The sequence below is a fragment of the Sinocyclocheilus grahami genome, unplaced genomic scaffold, assembly GCF_001515645.1.
Source record: "Sinocyclocheilus grahami isolate Dianchi unplaced genomic scaffold, SAMN03320097.WGS_v1.1 scaffold290.1, whole genome shotgun sequence".
In the NCBI taxonomy this organism is placed as follows: Eukaryota; Metazoa; Chordata; class Actinopteri; order Cypriniformes; family Cyprinidae; genus Sinocyclocheilus; species Sinocyclocheilus grahami.
This window is the reverse complement of record NW_015505469.1, coordinates 915,012-928,737: the sequence shown is the minus strand read 5'-3', so window position 1 is coordinate 928,737 and position 13,726 is coordinate 915,012. Positions and strand designations below refer to the sequence as shown.

The window sequence follows — 13,726 nt, the reverse complement described above, 5'->3', positions numbered from 1 at the left end:
ACTGAAGAAATGACTGTGTGTGTATATATATATATATATATACACACACACACACACATATATAAGAAATATATATTCCCCCCCATTTTCATTTTTGTAATACAAATAATTACTTTTAATTAAACTATTTACTGTAAGATTTTCTTTATATTACCATAGTGAGATCTAATGAGAAATTGTGCATAATTTTTTTTAAGCCTGGGGGGGGGGGAACCTTAATGGTCCAAAAAAAATTGGCTATTGTTTTTGTATTTGTTTTCCCTTTTGATTCTGGAGTGAAATACAAAAGACATTTTTTTCATTAAATTGACCCAAAACTGATCGTACACCTAGTTTGACAGACGAATAGAAAAGACAAAAGTACAGTAAGCAAGAGAGGATCAAAGAGACAGTAAACATTTAGCCACTCAAAAAGAGGAGTGTAAGACGGACGGACAGAAGGCACACTGTTTTAAAAAGCATAATTCAATCACTGCTAATGTCCCAAACACAACAGTAGTGCCAGACACAGAAGCATCCAGACGTTACAGTATCAAAAACCTGTTCAATCAGAAGAGCAATGGGAAGACCGGCGAGAACTGAAGTCACGTGATCGAAGAGGAGCTCCAGTCCTGCCACCTCACTACAGATGAGGTCAAAGGTGACAATAACGCAAGAGGATGGTGTTAATGGGAAACAGAGGAACGGTTTATCGACTTACTGTGCGCACACACCAAGAAACACAGGAATATGAAGTTTAAATCAAATATGACTGGAAGATAATAGAAAACGCATGAATACAGAGTGTTAGTGAATTACAACAGGTTTCTGTTGCCAAAAATGTTCTGAGGGTCCACGTACTCCTTCACCGACTTGAGCATGCCGAGCCCCACGCCAGACACGCTCTCTTTCATCCATTCCTTCCGGAGTTTTCCCACTGCGAGAGAGAGAGAGAGAGAGAGAGAGAGAGAGCAGACGTGTGCGTGTAAGCGCTGGATGATGGATGTTGTGGGGTGGGTGGCACTGCTGAAACGCTGAGATGTTTTGCATGATGTGATTTATGGAGAGCAGCAGACTATCAAACTCATTATGCTGCCTGCGCTCCCAGCGGAGAGAGAAACTCTTCCTCTGTGTGTCTGTCTGTCTGCTTCTCTCGTGTTCAGAGTAAACACCACCAAACATACGTCAACGTCAACTACATCATCACACCACTTCACCAAAAAATAATCATTAACACATAAACTAACACCAAACAATGTATCAAAACTACTTGTAAGCACAATTCAAAAAATTATATGGCACTCAATCATAAAATGAAGGAATAAAATGAAGTAGATGCCAGGGTGTTGCGCTTATCTAAATGTTTTTAGCATTGTTAGGGTGTCATGAATGGTTGCTAGGTTGTTGCTTACTGGCTAAAGTCAAAAAAGCCCACTCTATTAATTACCAACATTAAAACCTATAAGCTGATGATTCATTTCATGTTATGGCCGATAAATGGCTGTAACAAATCAATTAAAGACACTCAAAACTTAAACCGTTTTAAATTCTTTAAGTGAATTTAGGCATCACAATATTATATTTTAGTTTTAGTTTTTATATTAATTCCAAGATTTGCTGAAGATTGCATTGAACAGTGTTATTAAATTGTTTATTAAATCATCATTAAATTATCATCAAGTCATTATTACTATTGTTGTTGTTATTATTAAATCATTATTGTGAACTTTAAGTGTTAGATGAAAGAAAAAGTAATCTAAATGCAAAAATAGGGAAAATGAACATGAACAATAACCTAATTTCAGCCAATGCAGATACATTTAAATGTCTTATCAGCCGAGATTCACACCTGAAATTATATTAATGGATAATAAAAATAAAACTAACTTCTAACAAGACTATAATATATAATATAATATAATAATATTTCTCCCACATCATTAAAACAATGACATGTCCTTTATGAGTGTTTGGTTATATAATACCACACAACATATTGTTTGTGAAAGAAATTCAATCATTAATTATTAAACCATTATCGATATTGTTAGTATTGTTACATTATTATATAATTATTGTTGTTTTTTTAATATGAATTTCATGTCTTAGATGAAGGAAAATGTACTCTCAATGCAAAAATAGGTGAAATGAGCATGATCAATAACTCAATATTAGCCATTACATTAAAAAAAGACATTCCCTAGATGTAATTCACACCTTTACTGTATGTTTCTATAAAACTAAAAATAAATTACATAATTTTTTTTATAAATTATAAATTAAAAAAAAAAAATTACAAAAACATTTATTGGATAATAAAAATTAAAACAATGTCCAAACAAGATAATGTAATTATATAATATAATACTGTTATGATTTCTTTCACAGATCATAAAAACAACGACATGTCCTTTATGAGTGTTCGTTTAATATAATATCACACAGCACATTGTTTGTGAGAGCAGCAGTTTAGGGAACTATGACGTCCCCGTCTCTCTGTGTGTCACACGCTTAATATGATTGATAAGCGAGCAGACGGCATTTCGTCATAATACTTTACTGTTTGAGAAGGGGCAGGGTTTAGGGCAAGGGCAGCTCACGATTGGCAACACCCCAACCCAGGACTCTCTCATACATATGCAAATAGGTCTTACTGCGACAGAACCAGTCACCTCGCACTAAAAAAAAACAGACACCAGCCCACCGAACGCACAGCAAGCCAATCAGGAGGAGCGTACATCGGCCCCTCTTTAAACCCCCAGTGGTGTATTTGTGTCTCTGCTGGGCAACAGACAGAAACAGAAGGAGGCACGACTGCATCATTGCCTCCATCACAGAGATAATTTACACATCTATCATCTCGCCATCAGCCCAAATTCACTACCCTGTCACTATTCATCTCTCATAACCACTTTCGCACAGCTGAGACATGCAAAAAACTCAAGCCAGACAAAAGCATAGGTGTGTGTCCAATATCGGCTGAATGAAGCGGAAGCGGTCTGAGTGTGTTTGAGGCTGATGCACTCGTTTGCCCTATAACCCCTGCTCTTCACCTGCACAAACACGCGCATGCTGTTCGTACTCCTACGCTGTCCTCAGGCGTGCGTTTACACATGCTGTGCTCCGAGACTCTGCCATCAGCTCAGAAGAAAGCTTTAAGCATGCCTGCATGGTGCCAAACAAACAAACCGAAAAACAAAACTCCAACAAGAATTCATCTAATCTGGGTCACGGCACCAAAAAATAAAACGTCGTACTTTGTAGCAGTCACATTAGTCTAAAACATATACTACTACTAAGGATGTTGGGCGGCAGAGGTGATTGTTGTTTTTGTGAGCGCTGGAAAGTTTTATTCATTTTAGTGAATCGGTTCATTTGAACAGTTCACTTCACAACTCACAAATGATTCACTGATTCAAATAATTTTTTGATTTTTTAGAGACATGACTTTCATAATATAGGGGGGGGGCCCTACTTTTTGTACTGAAATAAATGTTTAGTTAGTTCTGTTTGATGGGGTTGCTAGGTTTGTTTGGACAGTTCAATTCAATGAACTACTTACACAAATGATTCACTGATTTTAATCATTACTTTCAAAATGTTCTCGGAGGCCCTTCTGTTTTTGTAATTCATTTATTAATTAGTTTTGTTTGCTAGGTTCGTTGTATAATTTCAATGAATGAACAATGCAAAACTCCTGCTAAATTGACTCACTGATATTTTGAGACATCACTTTCATAATATAGGAAGCCCTATTTTTTTAGTGAAATAAATGTTTAGTTAGTTCTGTTTGATGGGGTTGCTAGGTTTGTTTGGACAGTTCAATTCAATGAACTACTTACACAAATGATTCACTGATTTTAATCATTACTTTCAAAATGTTCTCGGAGGCCCTTCTGTTTTTGTAATTCATTTTTTAATTAGTTTTGTTTGCTAGGTTCGTTGTATAATTTCAATGAACGTACAAATGACACTTACACAACTGATTCACTGATTTGATTCACTGATTTGATTCACTGAGAAGCCCATTCTTGTAATTATTTTTTTGTATTAGTTTTGTTTGTTAGGTTTGTTTGGTTGTTTAATTTTAATTAACACACAAATTACTGATTTTGTGAGACATCACTTTCAGTTTTAGTAGTGAAATACATGTTTAGTAAGTCCTGTTTAATAGGGTTGCTAGGTTCATTTGGACAGTTCATTTGAATAAACTTTTTAATTACACTAATGATTCTGTTCTCTTTGCTAAGGTAATGATTTGAATCATTACTTTTAAAATGTTCTAGAAAGCCCTTTAGTTTGCAAGGTTTTTGTTGTTGGTTAATTTCAATGAACACACAAACAACTCACTGACTCACACACATAAAAAACAAACAATATACGGATTCATTTGATTATTACTTCCAAAATATTATAGGAAACCCTACTTTTTGTAGTGAAATAAATGTTTAGTAAGTTCAGTTTGATAAGATTGCTAGGTTTGTAAGGAAAGTTAATTTCATTGAACTGCGTAAAGTAATGATTCTGTGATTCTTTTGAGTCATTACTTTTAAAATGTTCTCAGAATCCTTTCATTTTTGTAGTGAAATAAATGTTTAGTTAGTTCTGTTTGCTAGGGATAGGTGTTTTAACTAATCCATAGTGTTAAGTATCAATGTCAGCCACCTCCCAAAGTTATACAGTCAGATGACTGACAAATGCTTTGCAAATTGGTTTGACCAAATCATTAAAAAGGAGTCATTACAAAAAAACAAAAAAAACTCAATGAATTAGAAATTATTACTTTTGATCATTTATTTCTTGCTCTCCCTAAAGGCTGTTTGCATGGCCTCTCTTTAACCCTTTATCTTTAACAGAGCAGAAAATCTGTGTTAACTGTTTATCAGTTTAAAGGGATAGTTCACCCAAAAATGAAAATGTGGTGTTTATCTGCTTACCCCCAGGGCATCCAAGATGTAGGTGACTTTGTTTCTTCAGTAGAACACTAAATACTGTTCGGTTTCTGGCACAAACCGATCGTTTCGTGTCTTAGGACATCAATGTGTCGTCACGAGCCGCAGGGTATAATTTGGATTTGTCTGTGCATGTTTTTTTTCTCTCATAGATTTTGTTACCATTGCCATGCATTATAAGACTGACAGACTGCAACAGTTGGACTTAAAAATCATAATTTGTGTTCTACTGAAGAAACAAAGTCACCTACATCTTGGATGCCCTGGGGGTAAGCAGATAAACATCACATTTTCATTTTTGGGTGAACTATCCCTTTAATGACGTCCTTTTAAAGTGCAAAGGGCATCTTTTTGTTCGTTTCTTTTGCTTAGATGTTTGTACACATGGCCAACGTGTAACAAAGAAACGGTGTGCGCTTGTGTTTAAAGCGAGTGGAGGTCTGGCAAACGTGCTTGGTTGCATTCACAGCTCTGACCCACGGTAAACACAGGTTAGTAAACTGTGTCTTTCTCTCCTGCGCCCTCCCACCTCGCAAGCCCAGACTACATCTGTTTTTCCAGATACACGCACACACACTTCATTTGTCATGCTGTGATTGCGTGTAGACAAAAGGGCCTGTCGGCAGGCAGATAGTACCGCAGTACTGCTATTAATCACGATTACAGAGCACTCCCCCACCACACACACACACACACACACACACACACACACACACACACACACCATCAGCATGGTTTTCTTTCAGATCACAGTCAGGAAAGTTGATAAATATCAGCTAACAATTTCCTCTCTCATTTTAAAGGTACAACTCACTCAAAAATGTAAAATCGCCTGCACGTCTATTTTCTTTCTTAAGTGTAATATAAATGATCAATTTAGAATCTGATCTTTTCAGCAAATAGATCTGAATAATTCTCACAAATCTGATTGATCCAGTTCACAAGTTTAACTCACTGATTCGATTCGGTTGCAGTACGTGTCAGCTCACTGGAGGAGAAGATTGTAAGGTAATAATCTTAAATTTCTCACACAAATAATTTTTGATACATTTTTGGAACTTAATGTAAGCCTGAAACTACATTTTCTAAGTTATTATTCTTCAGAATTTTGTTTTGTGTTCCACAGAAGAAGAAAAAAGTCATTCAGGTTTTTGGAACAACATAATGGTCAGGAAACAACAACAGATCTGTAATCTTTGAGTGAACTCTGCCTTTAACTGTCCAGAATATAGCACTAGTGGTCGACGATATTGTTTTTTTGACAGCCGATGCCGATATCTTGGAAAGCAGGGTGGCCGATGGCTGATATAAAGCCGATATAATTGTATTTATTTTAATTAATATTTAAGAAATTTGAAATCGTTTGAAAATGGATTTAAAAACACATTTGTAAAATATTCATACTTATACTTTACATGACAAAGTATTTTTCACAAATAAATAAATATTTAATAAAAATATAATTAAAAAGGAAGTAAACTGTAACCAACAGAGCACTACGTATTCTGGGAAAATTTGATATTTTTTTCAAATAAAGCCAAGGTAACAAATTTTACATACAGCACACAGTGAAAATGACATGAATATGACAGTGGGCAAATGCATAAAGTGCAGCATTATTTGAAATCACGAATTTAATGTTTAAAGCATTCAATTTGCATGGACCGAAAGTCACGCAGAAAACACGCGATCATGCAGATCACTTCACAAGATCTCACAACTGGATTCGACTAATTTTGCAAGGTTTGTGAAATTAAATTTTCATTAGCCATTCAAAGATTTGTTTAAATGATATAAATGCGTGTTTGCTGAATGCTGAAGGGCAAATGAGAAAGTATTATAATGTTTGCCTTTCTAATACTAATAATATAAAAGCAATCGCTATAATACTTTTTGTATACATTTTATTTCCTTTGTTTAACAGCTCTATCTGATTATTAGACAGACTTCTATCCGTATTAGACAGAACTGTTAACGACGACGGCGAACAAGAGGGAGAATGTGAGCACTGTGTGCTCAGGCGCTGCTGCTCTCAGCGCCGTCAAAATAAAAGTCCCGCCTCGAACACATCAGCCAAACAGAATAACTTATCGGCCAATGCCGATATTTGAAAAATGCCAAATATCGGCCGATATATCGGTCGACCTCTATATAGCACTCGACCTCATGTAGGCTACAGTATGTGTGTGTGTGGCTGTGATAAATGAGTGTGGTGTTGTTTAGCTAGCAGCAGCCGGATGGTAATGTTGATAAGTCATCTAATAAACCAGGACAAACCACTGGAAACTATGAAATTCTCTTAAAAATAAAAATAAAGCTGAATTGTTGAGTCTAGACCAGGGGTGTCCAAACTCGGTCCTGGAGGGCCGGTGTCCTGAAGAGTTTAGCTCCAACCCCAATTAAACACACCTGAACCAGCTAATCAAGCTCTTACTAGGCATACTAGAAACTTAAAGGCAGGTGTGTTGAGGCAAGTTGGAGCTAAACTCTGCAGAACACCGGCCCTCCAGGACTGAGTTTGGGCACCCCTGGTCTAGACACAGAGTACTCTATAAGTTGTGTCCGTTAGAGATCAGAGTGAGGGAATATATTCATTTATTTCAGGTGATGTATGGTGAAATTCACCTCCATGGTGGTGAGACAGACTTCCTCCATTGGCTAGAATCTCCTCCCGGGCTGCATGCTACATAAAAGCAAAAAAAGAAACAAATTGTCAATATCTACTAGGGTTGGGAATCGAAAATCAATTCCAATTCCACTCATCAATTCCTGTGCGCGCATCTTTTTTTAGGTGGCTGTTAAAAATTTATTTGTCTTTAAATCATTCATTCAACAGATTCATTCAAAAACACTGATTCATCCAGTAATGAAACAAGTAAATATTGATTGAATCATTTTGAGATTGAATGAGATTTTGTTTAGTTCACAGTTCAGAACTGTGAGACAACAACAACCTTCATTTAAAGAAAAGAAAAAAAAAGTCTAAATTTATCCAGCTCTATTTTGCACACAAACAGCTCTTAATCAAGTCCAGTTTTTATGTAGACGGCTGATTTTTGTTCATGGCATTCAGTAGCCATTAAATGTTTTGCAAAAATAGAGACACAGAATAAATATGTTTGATATCTAAATGTTTGACTTCATTTTTTTTAACCACACTGGAATCGTTAAGAATTGAAATCGATAAGCAGAATCAGAATTGATAAAATGCCCAACCCTAATATCTACTTATTTTAAGCCAAAACCAGAACCATTTCTTTGTTTTGAATTTAACAGCAGTCCACTAAACCTACAGTTGAATCAGCACATTGTGATGGCTTTAAAATCGAGAAATACATTCACAGGTAATTATTGAGGAATACTGTGCTTGCTATCTTTCTTACTGTACCTACCTCCACTTGTTCATAGACGTGAACTGGATCACTCAGACCCCGGTAATTAAAGGCAAAATAGAAATACACACAAGCACCTGCATCATACGTCTGTGTAACTCTAGAAAGAGGGGGGAAAAAAATCAAGTTTCATGCTTTTTTTTTTTTTTAAGATGCACTCAGCAACTTTTTCCTATATTGACACCAAGTGGTGTGGATGTAGCATCAAGCAACAATATTATTTTTCAGGTCAGTTAGATGCAGAAATGTGCCATTAGCAGTCAGCCATCATTATTATAATTTTTTTTTAAATATATCTAATATTTTAAAATATCTATTGTCCTAAAATTTAATTTAACTTTTTATTAAAAATACTGAGTGCACTTTCATGTAATTATGAACAGTACACAAAATCTATGTTGTTGGGTTATTACATAAAAAGCATGCAAAATAAGTTGTACAGTTCATTTTCACTATCATGATACCAACTTACTATAAATTATAGATGGCATATCTATAGTGCATGTATCCGCCACTATGATTTCTTTATTTGACCAAGGAAGTCAAAAAGTCTAGATTCAACTAAAAATCAAAATTTAAATCAAACTAGAAATCACATTTTTGCTCAATTTCTCGTAGTTTTCTATTTTTATGTTGGTATACACACCTCTAACCACTGATCTGCGATAGGATCAGTAGAGTTCGATGTTTCTATAATTAGTTATCTTAATGTTTTTCCTGCTAAATCAGATTTACGGCTTCTGTGGGATCTTTTTTTGCCCCCAGAAAACCTCAAAACGAAAGGGAGGGACATTAACATGCTTTCTATCCAGGGCCTGCCTTTGTGACCCTTGACTTTGAGACAGTGAAAGTTTAAGGGCCGTGAGTTTGTGTTATCTGGTTTTGCAGAGGTTAAATGGCCACATCAATCATGTCACACACAGCTGGATAGCGAAAGACAGGAAATGAATGACTGAAAAATGCACTTCACCCCAGATCTCCCTCTCTTTCTGTGTGTGTGACGGTAAAGGTGAGGTCAGAATGAACACAGAGTTCATTAATCAATATATCAAATTGTGTCAAACTACATTTTTACAATTCCCCGAAGTTACCACCAACATTGGTAGGGTCTTTTGGGTAATTTATTAAGCATAATACTATATGTTAATATTCCAGATGATTGCTAGGTGCTTACTTATGGACAGCAAATCAAAAGTCAGAGAGATAGACGTGTGTGTCTGAGTGTGTCAGAAATAGAAGACGGTGTGTTGTGTATTTGTACTTAAATGTACGCTCGAACTCGAAGTGTGTGTGTGTGTGTACCTGCTTGTGGAGAGCGGAGGGAACTGTACTCCTCTCTCCTTACACTCTCTTACAATCCTCTCCTTCACATTCCTGCACAAGTCCAAAACCCTGAAAGAGAGGCAAAAACGATAAAAAGGCTACTGAATAATGTGTAAAAACTAGACAGAAGTGGCCAAAAATTTACCTACCAATTCACTCCTTACTATTATTCAAAAAAGTCCAAAACCCTGAAAGAGAGGCAAAAACGATAAAAAGGCTACTGAATAATGTGTAAAAACTAGACAGAAGTGGCCAAAAATTAACCTACCAATTCACTCCTTACTATTATTCGAAAAATGTTCAAAATAGTGTAATTGTTAAAGTTAAGACTATTAAATTACTAAAATAAATAGCACCAAAAAACAACAGTACAAAACAAAAGAAAACGCATATGTAAGACACTCGTATATTTGAGCTTTTTGTCTTGTTTCTTCTCACTCTAAACATTCACTCAACCAACTTCAAGAGATGAGTCTTAGGATGCTTTAAGTTGTAAAGACTTCACGTGAACCTGTACAGATTGTGAACTTAAAGCATTCAAGTGTGAAGTCTGAAAGTTTGTGTGTCTTTGTGGGAGGTCAAGGTTTTTCTTTTGACCTGGCGTCCTCGAAACCTTCCTACCTCCACTAAACCATTCAGACAGAGACAACAAAGCATCCAAGAGAGTGTGGGCAGCAGTGGGCGACAAACAGAAAGTGCACAGCGATGCAACAGTGATGGCAAAGCATCGCACTGTCTGAGCATTTACCTGTCCCAAGGCACAGACGTCTCAAACGACTCTCCGATCACATAGTAGTCCATTCCCAAATCCTGCACACGTACACATATGTTACATTAATGGACAGAACTTAACTCCATATTTGGGGGTTTTAGTTTCGTAATTGTTCACATTGAGAATAAATAATGTGTAAGCTAAAAGTTAATTCGAGTTCGAGCGTACATTTAAGTACAAATACACAACACACCGTCTTCTATTTCTAATATATATATATATATATATATATATTGTTGTTCAAAAGTTTAAGATCAGTAAGATTTTCTAAAATGTTTTTATTGATTTATTTTTTTTAAGTATTTTAATGTTCACCAAGGCTGCATTTATTTGATCACAAATACAATAAAACAGTAATATTGTTAATTATTATTACAATTTAAAACAGCTGTTTTCAATTTAAATATATTTAAAATATAATTTATTCCTGTGATTTGAAAGCTGAATTTTCAGCATCATTACTCCAGTCTTCAGTGTCACATGATCCTTCGGAAATCATTCTATCATTCATATGCTGATTTGCTGCTTAAGAAACATTTTTGATTATAATCAATGTTATGTTAATGGGGGGGGGTTAATATAAAGTTCAAAAGAGCAGCATTTATTTAAAACAGAAATCATTTGTAACATTATAAATGTCATTACTGTCACTTTTGATTAAGATTAATGTGTTCTTGCTAAATAAAGTGTTAGTTTCTTTCCTAAAAACAAAACTTACTGAAACCATGCCATGAAAACATACATTTAGGGCTAGACATAAAAAATAAGTTTAATGAAGGTGCATTTTTGAGTAGTTTGAAGTCTGGTGTAGTAATTAAGCAGAGTAAATCAGTGTGAGGAGCTTCATAACACACCCGCAGATATGCGATGACAAACGTCAGCATGTAACCCCTCTGACCGTTATCCTCTCCTGCTGCCAGACCCCTAAAACACACACACACACACACACACACACACACAACAGAGTACAGGTCACTGGGAAGTGAAGGAGAAAATATACATTATCAGCACAGTCAATGTTGCAAAAGAGAAATCATGAGGCGTTTGTGGTCCGGTGAACATTTCCTGCATGGACACACACACACACACACACACACACACACAGACAGACACAGACACACAGAAGCAGGGGATCAATAAGGTCAGCTGTGGGATTCCCCTTCTATCCATCACAATCAGCCTCTAATTAAATATTCTCAAAATCAACTCAAGCTTCAACGCAGAAATCATTCAATCTGTTCACTCGTCTCCTCACACACCCATCAGTGGCACTGAAAGAGCCGTGATGAATGAGGGAGGATGAAAAGACAGAGACAAACGCTCATGCTTCTCTATACAATCAGAGAGATCAGTTAAAGTCAGGGGTCACGACCCTTACTGGTGAAACAGTAACTCTGGCTGCATAGAAACAGCACAGATTAGAAGAACACACAAAAATGAGCGCTTTCTTACCCGAATTTGGCTGCGATGTCATAAACCTGTTTTTCGTGCTGCAAAACCTTCCCACGATCCCCTTCAAATAACAGCGTCGCGACACACAGGTGCTGCGGGTCGAAGCCTTTAAACTGAGAGCGGTATCGCACGGTTAGACATCAAAATTGATCAGTAGATGATATTATGAAAAATAAATTGTGACAATCTTTATCAAAATGTATGAGGCTTTGACATTCTCTGCCTCTAAAATTAGTTTTAATTTCTGTTCTTATTTCAAGACTGCGTGGGCGGGGGAAAAAAACAATGTCACCCAATAATATCATAGCCTACTTCACACGAGGCAATCAAATCAGAGGATAAAAATCAATAGCTATATTTCTGGCTTTGACTGCAGAATGACTGACTGAGTATTTCAGAGAGCAGAGCGGTGTAATAGCAGCATGGACAAATATTGAAATCCTTCAGTAGCTGTGATGTCAAGAGTAGCCAAAAATTGGCACGCCTACAGTTCATTATTCTGAAAATTTTTAAATAAAAATAGTAATATAAGAGTCTTCAAAATTATGTAATAACAAAAATGGAAGTATGGGAATTATGTAGTGAACAAAACACACACACACACACACAAAACAAAACACAATCTTTAATTTAAGCTTCTTTGCCTGATTCTGTTCACAGATTCAATCAGCCAACTTCATGAAGTGCACCCTGAGATGCTTTAGATGCTCTGCCTCTAAAATAAGTTTTCATTTCTGATTTAATTTCAAAGCCGTTTGGACAGGACAAAATAATATTAGGATGTAGTAAACAAAACAAAACAAAGCTAAAAAATTACAACAAAAACCAAAACTAAACTAAATCTTGGGATACTTTTAAATTGTATTAAGTGTATATGTAAGTTGCACATTTGACTCCTTTTAGCTCATAACCTGTTAATCTGATAATACTAAGAGCCAAAATTAGATGCCTTTAAAATCAATTTTAATATCTGATTTCATTTCAAGGCTGTTTGGGCAGGGAAAAAATAATATTAGGATGCAGTAAACAAAACAAAACAAACAAACAAAAATCAAACCAAAAACAAAACGCATAAAAACAAACAAAACAAAAATAAAAATACACAAACCAACCAAAAAATAAAACAAACCAAGACTAAACTAAACAAAAAACAAACCAAACCACAGAGAAAAAAAAAACTCATAAATTTGTTCACTCTAGCGATTCAATCAGCCAACTTCATGAAGTGCATCCTGGAACGCTTTTTAGAGCTCTGCCTCTAAAATAACTTTTTATTTCTGATTTAACTTCAAGGCTATTTGGGTGGGATAACAGAATATTGCTTTAGTGTGTTTTTGTCCAAAAAACACAAAAATAAATACATAAATAAAAAATTATAAAACAAACAAACAAAAAAAACATTTATATTTAAGGCAAGACATTGCAGGCAAAAACATTGTTTTTCATGCACCTGTCAATTTTGCGATTTTTGGCTTTTCATGAAGTATTTTTTCAAAATAGTGGAAAGAAAACATCCAAAAATCACCTTTAAGTGTTTCTTTTATAACACTTTATTTATTTGTGTCCGTAGATTTCAATTACAGTACATATCTTTAAAGGCTGTTTTCTCAAAATGAGATTTTTCTCCTGCACTGAGCCAAAAATCTCCACTTCAGAAATACATACATACCTTAAACTTTAGATAGCAAACCGTTTTCTTACTATATATATTCTGAAGGTTTTTGCAGAGGAGTTCGCCTGGTTGTATACAACATTTTATTTCTAAACATATGGCATTTTATGGTGTTTATGAAGTGATCAAAAGATATATCCGTGTTCCTGTGGCTCAGTGGTAGAGCATTGCGTTAGCAGCACAA

At 35.5% G+C, this 13,726-nt stretch overlaps 1 protein-coding gene across 1 annotated transcript in view; it reads right to left on the bottom strand.

Annotated features, from left to right (window-relative positions):
- Positions 1-208: 208 nt before the first annotated feature.
- The window catches only part of agps (alkylglycerone phosphate synthase), a 49,527-nt gene continuing 36,009 nt past the window's right edge, over positions 209-13,726 (bottom strand). Inside the window, exons 13-19 of the mRNA XM_016292690.1 lie at positions 11,871-11,997; positions 11,273-11,342; positions 10,395-10,456; positions 9,626-9,715; positions 8,324-8,423; positions 7,557-7,614; positions 209-916 (exon numbers count right to left, since the gene is read on the bottom strand). Of these exons, the coding sequence (XP_016148176.1) occupies positions 795-916; positions 7,557-7,614; positions 8,324-8,423; positions 9,626-9,715; positions 10,395-10,456; positions 11,273-11,342; positions 11,871-11,997 (629 nt within the window). The 3' untranslated portion in view covers positions 209-794. The remainder of the gene's footprint in view (positions 917-7,556; positions 7,615-8,323; positions 8,424-9,625; positions 9,716-10,394; positions 10,457-11,272; positions 11,343-11,870; positions 11,998-13,726) is intronic.